Raw genomic sequence first — 11,923 nt, forward strand, 5'->3', positions numbered from 1 at the left:
TAAGAATGTCGAAGAAGAGGCCCGGGGGGGGGGGACCAAAAAGTATCTCGGTTTTTAACTGATTGCCACCCATTTTTGGCCTACCGTTAATTGTCTCCTCTGCCCATTTCTCAACTACCACAACCTTGGCTATTTCCGATAAACGAAACTCTAATCCATATTCATTCTTAAATTGGGGTTCAATTTCTATTTTGAAAATGAAATTGGGGTCAAATTGTATTTGCTTTGATATGAAGTAGGGTGAGTGTTTGTGTGTATGTGTGTGTGTGAAAGTTATGTGTTTGTGTGTGTGTGTATGTGAAGGTTATGAAGTGGTGCTTCCATTGAAGTTGATGGTGCAACCTTGACACTCACACACATTCACATGTTAGGGATATGATGATTCTCTCAAAATCAAACCCCCAAATACTCTCAAAATCAAACCCCCTAATTCTCTATGTCTTATTACACATAAACAGCACCACTTTTACTCCTTGGTTTCAGTTTAAGCTTCAATGGTGGAATCTGGGTTTTTAGTTTTAGTTGGGTGGTTTTCGAAAATCAAAACCTACTCGTGTTTTTCTTTATGAACCTGTGTTTTCTTCCAACAATTTATGGCTATTGAACTTTATTAGGATTTTGATATCATTTGGTTTCTTGTAGGTATTAATCAAATCTAGAAAATTTCTTATTTTCTTATTAGACATCGAATAAAATTGATGGTTTGTTAGGAATGAAAATTGAGTAAAATCTGAATTTCGTCAAAAACCAAACATGAAGAAATAGAAATTAAACGAGCTGGGTTTGTAAGAAGATTTGTTGCTTTGGGCTGTGGGGTGAGGGTTAAGGTTTATATTAGTCAATATTTTAAAAACTGGTTTTTTAATTGAACCGGTATGGTGACCGGTTTCTGGTTCGACCGGTAGGTAAATCGGTTTCTATAATTTTCATTTTTTTCCTATTTTCCTACTCATATATACATACATATATAAATCATGAATTTGACGTTTACAAGTTAAAACATTAAAAATATACATAAAAATAAGTAATAGATCAATCGAAATACATTAAAATAACATATAACAATAAGTTTTAATATTTTATATCAATTCATATACATCAAAAAGAAAAATAAAATATAATATCGAAATAAAATATAGTTTTAGATGGATACAAACACATCAAAAAACTTTATAACATTTACCATATGTTTTTATTTTGAAAAAATTAAATAGTTTTGAAAAAAATCACCAAAGTTTATTATGCAAATAATTCTTGTCCATATGTTTTTATTTGGTTTAACCGGTTCAATCAGTTTTTTTTTTTTTTTTTTTTTTTTTTTTTTTTTTTTTTTTTTTTTTTCTGAAAACCAGTGATAAATGAAACGCTCCCTCCCCTGGTTTCCGGTACAACCGGTTCGACCGACCGGTTTTTTTAACATTGAAATTAGTTTGTATTTTTAAATAATTATAATTGTAAAAATAAGTGTAAACATGTCATGGTTTAAAAGCCAAAACTTAACACCATTAAGAGCAGTGACCAAATGTGCAACTTTTAAATATATGAGGGATGATTTGAGTTAATTTTTTAAAATAGAGACTGAACGTACATTTTGATATATACACATGAGACGATTGCATTTTGATATATACACATGAGACGATTGCCGTAATTTACCCTCAATAATATGACAATTACTCCATTTTATTCATTTTCTTCAAAGTTATATAAAAATATTTTATATGTTTAGAAGGTTTGTGATAGTGGCTAAGGGTTTCCGATTTAATTTGAATTTTTACAAACGACTTCTATTCCAGATGATTTCGAGTTCTTGCATCGGAAACATCAACAACGAACGTTTGATTTTGATTGTTTTGGTTCTTGTTACCTGTATCTAATCCTTTTATCTTTGAAATCAAGTTCAAGAAACAAACACAAAATTTGATTGTTCTCAGATGATACTTATATATAACCGAACGACATAGAATTCAAACCCAAAAAAATTTCATCATCTTTCATCTTTAATTTAGGCTTACATGTATGGCTCATCAACACCACATAAAGGGTATATAACCCATTGCATGGGATATATTAGGTCATAATGACCAATTTTCAAATTTCAATTTATGCCTGCTACAGTGACAATACATACTTTTTTTTTAATTACCTTGACATGCATGGACCAACATCAATACCATAAACAGTTTGTAGTGATAGCAAGAGAAACATATCTGTTTCTACCAAAAGTAACATTTGAGTTAGTATGGAAATAACACGGAAACAAAGGTGGTGGAATTTTCATGAATAGATATTGGACCATACATATCAACCTATATATGGCTCCTTCTAACTTTGGTTATTGAATGCACGGCAATTCTAATCTTTATTTTACAACCAAAAAAAAAAAAGATATAAAATTCACAATTTGCCAAGTTTGAAAAGAGAGATTACAATAATATATTAAAAACACTCGAAACTATAACTTAGGATGATCGATCATACCTATATATCTATTGACCATCTCTACATCACATATAAACATACACATTCACACCACAACACATACCAGTAAACACGTAACTTGTTCAAGCATCACGTTATTATAATATTAAACCATACATAGATTGCTTGACAGAAAGCTGCAGCCACTTTAATTATCCATGGCCGGCGGGGACACTTCCTCCACCACCACCATGCCCTCCTCCATGAGCTCCACCACCACTAGACCCATAGCCATAACCAGACCCTCCGGCATGAGCTCCACCACTACCAGACCCATAGCCATAACCAGAGCCTGAACCACTCCCACTCCCACTACCAGAACCATAACCAAACCCGTAACCCTTACCAAACCCATTAGCAGACCGGCCTGACCCTGACCCGTAACCCCAACCGCTCCCAGGGCTTGACCCATAGCCCCAGCTATAGTCCCAGTTCGGACCATGGGCTGAACCAGAAGCCCCGGTTGGGTTCGAATTGGACACTTGGTTCACAAGGGTCTTTCTTCCACCTTTAGGATCGTATGCTAAAGTAGCACTAGACATGCCGATGAAGAGAACAATGACAGCGATATGATATGTTTTCAAGTGCATCTTGATCATAATTTCTAAAGTTTTTTTTTAGTGATTTATAAAATGTGGACTTTGTTGGATTATATAATGATGATCGGTGATGATTATGGTGCATGAGGGGGGTATTTTGTAACTTGACATACGGTGTTCATGAGTACCCGTGAATGGCTCTAAGATCCTCACTGTACACTTGTTGGAATCTTGAAGGTGGATGTGAGATAGGGAAAGTCATCTGCCACTTGTATTTTGCACCACCGGCCAGGCATCCCCCAACTATGGTAATAAAGTAATTTCATACAAAAAATCATATCCAAACAAAATTTAGGTCGACAATTATATATAAATATTTCATAGATATGGTTTTTCAAAACACAATGATACAGAATAGCTATTAAATTGTTCATGTGTTGGTCTTTGTGGTTTTATTTTTTACGTGATTCATCTTTATGCATATAAAATGATTTATATATATATTTTTTATATATTATTTATTTTTTTCAATTAAAAAAATTAAAAATAAAAGAACATAATATGTCTCTCCCTCTCCCTCTCTCCCAAGCTTCACCACCTATCTCTGATAAACAAACACACACTAAAAACATCTATATGAAGACACGCACCACTCTCTGTTACCAGTGTTCGCCACCACCACATATGAATATCGGCACATACAATAGATCTGAAAATCCACACATACAACATGAAAATCAACACAGACACACACCAGTAAATCTCGAAATTTACAACGGTGGCAACTAGGGTTTGCATCAGTGACAGTTCATCGGAGAAGATAAGGTCGTAGGCTTTCAATGGTTTGATCTAGAAAGGAGTCGAGCTTCATGATGGTTCAATTTGAAGAGAACACAGTGGGTGAGCTTTAGTTATGGTTTGATGGAGAGAACACATGAATCAAGCTAGCGATTGGGGTTATAAGGTATAGATGGTGGTGGTTCTGGTAAATCCTTTGGGTCTCCGAAGAGGACAAGAGACAGAAGATTCTTATGGGGATAAGAGTATGGTTCCTACGGTAACAAGAGTGTGATTCTTCTGGGAATAAGAGTATGGTTCCCACTGGGACGAGAGTATGGTTCTTATGGGGACAATAATATAGTTCCTTCGAGGACAAAGAGTATGACTCCTTCACGAATAAGATTATGTTCGAACAGGGAAATATATGATGATCCATTTTGGGATGTAGATAGATGATTCCTATGGAAATCCAGATTGTTTATGTTTAGAGAAGATAAAGAAAGGTTCTTTGAGAGGAACAATATAAAAGAGTTCTTTTGAGAACTTAGATGTAATCTACAAGGGATTAAAAGTATGGAATCTACGAGGGATTCAAAAGTAAGAAGAAAGAATAAGGATCTATGAGGGATAATAAGAGAGAGAGAGAGAGAGAGAGAGAGAGACAAAGAGAAAGAGAAAGAGAAATAGAGGTAAGATCGGATGAGAGTATTAGAGTATGAGACGTGACCATTAGGTATAGATGAGAGCATAATGTTGAGACACTAGAGAAAGACTAGAGAATAGATAGAATAATGAACAGAGTAAGAGTTACAGCAGAGAAGAGACAAAGTTAAAGACGATAGAGATAGCGTATGAGCAGAGTATGAGAAGAGGCTAAGAGAAGAGTATGAGAAACAGAGTAGATGACAGAGAAAGAGATAGAAGAGATGAGTAGACAAGATAAATGAAAGAATAGAAAAGAATAATAATGTATGCTATTAGAAAAAGAGTTAGATGATGGAGTATGAAAAAGAGGAGGAAAGATAGACAAGAAAAGTTAGAAGAATAACTCACCATACACGTTGTATCTGATGATGCAGATGTTTATGTTTTACATGTTCAAGTAGTAGCAGTCGTGGTACTATAAGAGAAGACAAGAGCAAGAGGAATATATAGATAGTAAGATGTTATTTGTGTATTTCATTGTTGTTTCATTTATGTACTAGTTTTTTATTGTAAACTCATGATTTGTCATAGGAAGTGAAGTGTTTTAATTTGTTTAGAAATCTGCATTGTAAGAAAAAGTCTGATATTTTCCCAAATATTAGATGTATAGAAAATCTGGGTCGTTACAATTTGGTTACCTTTTTCTAGTTCCTTATCTATTGTTTCTAGTGCATTTGACATTATTCACTATGATTTATAGCAATCTCATATTCCAAGTACTAGTGTCATTCAGTATTGCAAAATTTTACATTTTCGTGTGTTTGTTCAAAATCAGTTTAAAACTAATATAAAAATATTTTAATGTGATCACATGGACGATTTGACAATCACCAATTCCACAACCCTTTGTTTTTTTATCAAAACAACATTATATATCATTTCTCTTGTCCCCAAACTTCCCAACAAAATGGGAAATCGTAATAAATTATTCGTACCATCAACAATATCATCCATACTCTTCTCTTTTAATCCCATCTTTTGGGTCAAAGTTTTACACATAGCCACTCGTCTCCTAAATCCCACACCTTCCATTTCCATTAAAAATAAAATGCGCTTCACAAAACTTTATAAAAAACAACCAACATTCACACATCCTTGAGTATTCGGTTTCCTATGTTACCCCCTTATTCCCACTCAACATAAATTTGCTCCTTATTCCACACCTTGTTTGTTCTTTGGTTACCCCTCAAACCACCGAGGCATTTGTTTCTTCGATCTTGCTACTGACAAAAACATCATCTCCCTCCACGTGCATTTTGATAAAACCATTTTTCCTATCCGCTAATGACACTAAACGAATCACCTTCTTATACCTTCCTTGACTCCTTCCCCAAAATGTCACCCATCTATTTAGATTTTTTACAATCTCCCATTCCCAACACCGCGGCCGATCAAATTCATACTCCATCCTCTCTTATCACTTAAGCCAAGGTTAATTAAGAGCACCCAACCCTTATCGGTTCTCCTCATATTCCTCCTCAAGCCCCTCTAAACACCTTCACATACCCAATGACAACACGTGCCAAACATTGCATCTCAAAACCCAACCAACGCCTCAATCTACACACCACCATTGAATCCCCATTACCCCGTTCTCATATTCAAGCCTTTCAAGACCCTAACTGGACTAACGCCATGAAAGATGAATATAATGCTCTTGATTTTAATAGAATTTGGGTCTATGTTGTTATTTAGAAGCAAGTATAAGGTGGTGGATCACTTGATCACTACAAGGCTTGTTTAGTAACAAATAGATAAAACCAAAGACCCAGAATTAACTATGACGAGACCTTTAGCCAAGTTGTCAAATCGGCCACCATATATATTGTCCTTAGCCTTGCGACATATCGCAACTTTACCATTCATTAGCTTGACATAAAGAACACATTCTTGCACGGTAAAATGAATGAAATAATCTACATACATTAGCCTCCCAGTTTTCATGATACTCAACATCCGAGTTATATTTGCCATCTGCATAAGTCTCTTTATGGCCTAAAACAGGACACCTAAGCATGCTTCCATCGTTTTGTGGTGTTCATAACCTTTGTTGGTTTTGTACATAATTGCTCTGATTCCTCACCTTTTATTTTTCATTAGAGTAGGATTTAGTGTGCTTACTCTTATTTGTTGATGACATCATCTTGACAGCTTTATCATCATAACTCCTTAGGTGCACCATTTCTCTACTGGATACCAAGTTTTTTGTGACTGAATTAGGTGACTTATCATATTTTTTGGGCATTGTCGTAACTCGGGATACTAATAGCCAATTAATCTCCCAACGAACATATGAGATAGAACTACTTAAGCATGCAATTATGACTATCTGAAATCCTTGTTTTACTCCTGCAGACACATGGTCTAAACTCGATATCTTAGGTGCTCCCATTGTCGATCCCATGTTATACAGAAGCCTTGTTGGTGGTCTTCAGTATCTCACCTTCATGGTACCAAATCTTTTACATTCCGTTGAAAAAAAATTTACTTATTTATGCATATGATCATCGTGACTCGCATATAAATGCCCTCAAATGATTTTTATGATATGTTAATGACACACAGGATCATAGGCTTCAGTTACACGACTTCTCAACTACGGACCTCATTGCTTATTCTGATGTAGATTAAGGAGGGTATCCATCTACATGTCCCTCCATTAGTGGTTACTGTGTATTTTTGGGTAACAACCTTCTTTCATGGTCATCAAAGCGACCACCCACAATAGCGAGATCAAATACCAATGTAGAATACAGAGGCATAGCTAATATGGTTGTAGAAACTTGGTGGATTCAGAATATTTTGCAGGGACTTCTCTCACCACTTGGCAAACTACTATAGTGTATTATGATAATGTCAGTGCGGTTTATTTGTCTACTAATCCAGTGCAACATCAACACACTAAGCATATTGAGATTGACATTCATTTTATTTGAGATAAAGTTGCAACTGAACATACCAGAGTTCTTCATGTTCCCTCCTCACTTCAATATGCATATATCTTCACAAAAGAGCTACTGACTTCTCTTGTCACCGATTTTTGTTCCGGTTTGAATGTGTGCTCTCAACCTCCCGCTCAAACTATGGGGGCGTATTAGTATATGTATTGTATACTATAATATTAGTTTGTTATATATTACCCATTGTATAGCTCGTCTAATGATGATAGCGCATTATAATTATAGATATTGTTGATTAATGAAATATTATGTTATGTATAAATTATCTCAAACAAATAGTAATATCTTAAAACTAAGAACAGAGGTGCGAAGATAACCAATCAAAACGAGGTGATTAGCAAAACATGAGTTGTGTATGTGATTTATTTGTTTTTGCCCAATAATATTCCATTTTATCAATATTGTGGACGCGATATTAAACTTTCTTTTTTTACATGGAGGATTATGGGGTCTAGTACTATTATCATGATATTGATTGTAAAGTCGTGTTTCCCCCAGTTGGTATCGACTATATCACTTTTATCTTTCCAAAGGTGTTCCCTACAAAGCGAGTTTTGAAAAGTTACTTAACATGCACATCCCAATGATAAGTGCTTGGATGTCGATTTGATGAGCCAACACTGAAGAGTTCAATAAACGAGGGACTTCTAATAGTTATAATCTATAGCGGTTATATTAACTTGTTAATGATTTATTTTTAGAACAACTCCCCTATATCTAAGGTGTATTCATCTTTCACTTTTTTTTTTTACTAAACTACACAAATGGTCACTGTGGTTTATTTCAAATTGCAACTTTGGTCAAAAAAATTTGGACTAGTCATTTTGTTGTGTTTTTAGTCCACTACATTAATATGATTTTTTTTTCTTATTCTCAAATTAAAAAAAAAATCTACAACTAATAACCCACCAAACCTCTCTTTCTCTCTCTCTCTCTCCCTCTCTCTCTCTCTCTCTCTCTCTCTATATATATATATATATATATATATATATATATATATATATATATATATATATATCTTTGGGTGTTTGGGATTGCTTTTCAGGTTAAAAAGTTCTTTTGACAAAAGTCCTTTTTGATTTTTTGGCTTTTTACAAAAAAATAGTTTTAAAATGTATTTGGTTTATCTTTTGATTTTTCAAAAGCTAAAAACCCAAAAGTTACAAAAAGTCACAACTTCATGACTTTTCAAACACCTTATTTTTGTTCTTGTCAAAAAATTATTCTAAAAGAACTTCTTAAAATGCTAAACATCTTTTTTGACCTTTAGCTTTTTGAAAAAACTAAAGTCCTAAAAGTCATGTTAAAAGGATTCGCAAACACCCTCTTTCTCTCTCTCTTTCTCTCTCTCTCTCTCTCTCTCTCTCTCTCTCTCTCTCTCTCTCTCTCTTCTTTGGAAACCATCTCCATATCGGTGCCTCTTCTCCGATCTCTGATCTCCGCTTTAGACCTCTGATCCACAATACCGGCTACTGCTCCTTCTCTGATCTACTAAGTCCCATTTTCTTTATCGGGTTACACCTCCTGGATCAATACATGAATTTTAATTTATGGAATCGATGAATCACATGGTTTTCTTCTTCTGTTTTGAATCTAATGATCTATTCGTGTTTGATTTTTGGCTTGGTGTTAAACCTGTTTTCTTTTTCTGGTTTAGTAAGCTGATGATTTTTTAATGAAATATATGAAGCATATTTTGGAATCGAGGAAGCTGATCATTTTGAAAGCAGTTGGAAGGAGATGAAATTTGAGGCAAAATAAATAGATGTAAAGAACCTTTAAGCCACATTAAATATACTTTCAAAATGAATTCATTTTCTCCATTCCAGTGAAGAAAACTGTGACTCCGGAAAAATGAAGTCCAAAAAAGAGAGAGAGAAAAAAAGGGGGGGGGGGAGAAAGACCATTTTTCAGGTGAGGTGATGAAGAAGAACATCGGGTAATGGAAGGTAGGTTTTCTTCTTTAGTATTGTTTATTGTGTATGTATGTGTGTGTGTGTGTGTGTGAGAGAGAGAGAGAGAGAGATAAGGAGGATACTTGTGGGGAAAATGGAACACAAGTTGAACCCATAAGTTCCATCTTTGTTATTCACCTTCTTCTATAAAAAGGAATCAAAGCTCATATGTTACTAGATTTCATTTGATCTCTTTGAAAATGTTGAGGTTTTGAAGGTATGTAGGTTTTTGTGAAGTGTTTATGTGCATGTGTTTTAATTTCTAGGAAAAAGTTTGAGTGAAAGAAGGAAGATGATTGGAATCGTGTGTGTGTCTTAGAGAAAAAGAGAGAGAGAGAGAGAGAGAGAGAGAGATTAGTTTTCAATTTGCTTTTTATTTATTTTAATAAAAAAACTAATAAAATTTAATAAAAAAATTGAAAAAGAAAAAAGTAAGGGCAAAATTGTCATTTTAAAAAAGTTCAAAGCAAATTTGACCAAACTCGCAACAAAATGAAAATTTTGGACCTGTGGTGCTAGTCCAAACCTTTTTGGACCAAAAGTTGCAATTTTCAACTAACCATAGGGACTATTTGTGCAATTTTGTCTTTTTTTTTTCTATGCCATCTCAATGTTATTTTATTACTCCATTGTTCTTCAAAATCCAAGAAATTATCACCTTTCATTTCTACATACTTTTTATTATTTAAATATATATTTTATATCAATATTATATTTTTATAGAAATAAAAAACTACATATTTTAATATACTTTTTTATAATTTTTTAGTATATATAATTTAATTGTTACAGCCCGGATTTCCAGGTATCTTTATTGATTTGATTATTTTGTGTTTTGAGAGGGGACTCGGCGAGTTGGAGCCCAGACTCGCCGAGTAGGGTCGCGATTTTTGGACGCGGGATTCGTCGGGACTCGGCGAGTCCAGGATATGGACTCGGCGAGTCTGCGCTGTTTAATGAAACCCTAATTTCCCGGTCCTAAGCCCTATTTAAAGGACCTTATGGCCCTCATTTGCGGCCACCTTGAACCCTAAGAGCCCCCATTCGTCTGTGAGCCCTTGTGAGTGTATTTGGAGGCCATTTGTTCACCATTTTGTGTGTTATTGCAAGAAAGGAGGGAGAGGATCAAACTTGAGGAGTTGGGGAGCGTGGATCTGTTGCTAATTCGTCAAGGGAGCCTTCTTGAGGTAACTTTCAGAGCCAAACTTCGTGTTTTGTGTTGATGTGTCAAATCTAGGGTTTCTTCTTGTATTTCTTGGCTTAAATTGGAAGTATGAAAGGTTCCATGGAGATATGGAACCTAGATCTGGGCTTTAGCAGGTCCAGGAGACCCCATATGACTAGCTTTATGTCCATCCTTTTGAGTTAGAAGCTAGGGTGGTCATATTAGAGGTTGTTTCCCCAAAATAAGCCTTGTACGCATTGCATGGCAACCAAGACTGAGACTTTACGTGACAAATAAGCTTGGGAAGGCCAGATCTATGAATGGATGGAACGGATCTGACCGCTAAGGCCAGTTTTAGCTGGTGCATGGCATGGACTCGCCGAGTCTGATGAACAGACTCGACGAGTCGCTTGAAGATTGTCCTTGAGGACACCCAGTGTGTAGTCCTGATCGAGTTGTGGGCGACTCAGTGAGTCGCAGAGAGTTGGAAAGGTTTTGGCAGGTGGTCGAGTCAAGCTGGGACTCGCCGAGTTGTTCTTGAAACTCGGCGAGTTGAGTCGGGGTGGCCCCGCGACTCTCCCAGGTGGAACTCGTCGAGTCCGGGGAAGCACTCGACGAGTAAGAAGGGAATCCTATGGAGTCGGCGAATACGTCCAGACTCGCCGAGTTGCCCTTGTGGACTCGCCGAGTCCGGTCAAGTTGACCGTTGACCGTTGACCAGAGTTGACCTATGTTTGACTTCTTAGGGATAGTCAAACTTAGAAGATAAAGTGTTAATAAGAGATGTACGATGTTATAGGGAGATTCTAGCTCGGCGGATCGAGCACGAGTGACTTCGGGATTTGCTAGCTTTTGATATTCGCGAGGTGAGTCTTCTCACTATACTTTACCTTGAGTAGGTAATCAGAGTTATGTGTTAGTGTATGTATGCTATGTGTATGCTACGTGTTATACTGCATTATTTCTATGAGAATTATGCTGTGCATGATTACAGAGTTGGAACCGGAAGGTTCCTAGAGTCAGAACCTGAGGGTTCACAGAGTTGGGTGCACGGACCCATAGAGTTATAGCCTCGAGTGGCTAATATGTGTTTTATGTGTGGTATTTTGGGGAACTCACTAAGCTTCATGCTTACAGTGTTATTGTTGTGGTTTCAGGTACTAGCGATGACCGTGGGAAGGCGCCGGCTTGATCTGTACACATGCAGGGGACTATTGCTATGTTTATGTGATCTTGGGATTTGTATGATACAGATTGGAATTTGAAACTTAATGTTTTTATGAAATTAAAGGGGAGATGTTCTTTTTATATTGCGAAAAATTATTTTGAAATTCACGG

General features: G+C 35.8%; 1 protein-coding gene across 1 annotated transcript; it reads right to left on the minus strand.

Moving 5' to 3' along the window:
* Positions 1-2,412: 2,412 nt before the first annotated feature.
* LOC145075152 (uncharacterized) lies at positions 2,413-3,121 on the minus strand. Its single transcript, XM_079021452.1, has one exon. It carries the CDS (start codon positions 3,078-3,080, stop codon positions 2,634-2,636), a length of 447 nt encoding a protein of 148 aa, XP_078877578.1. The 5' UTR covers positions 3,081-3,121; the 3' UTR covers positions 2,413-2,633.
* Between the last annotated feature and the right edge of the window lie 8,802 nt (positions 3,122-11,923).

Source organism: Lactuca serriola, chromosome 9, assembly GCF_051521515.1.
Source record: "Lactuca serriola cultivar US96UC23 chromosome 9, Lser_US96UC23_V15, whole genome shotgun sequence".
NCBI lineage: Eukaryota > Viridiplantae > Streptophyta > Magnoliopsida > Asterales > Asteraceae > Lactuca > Lactuca serriola.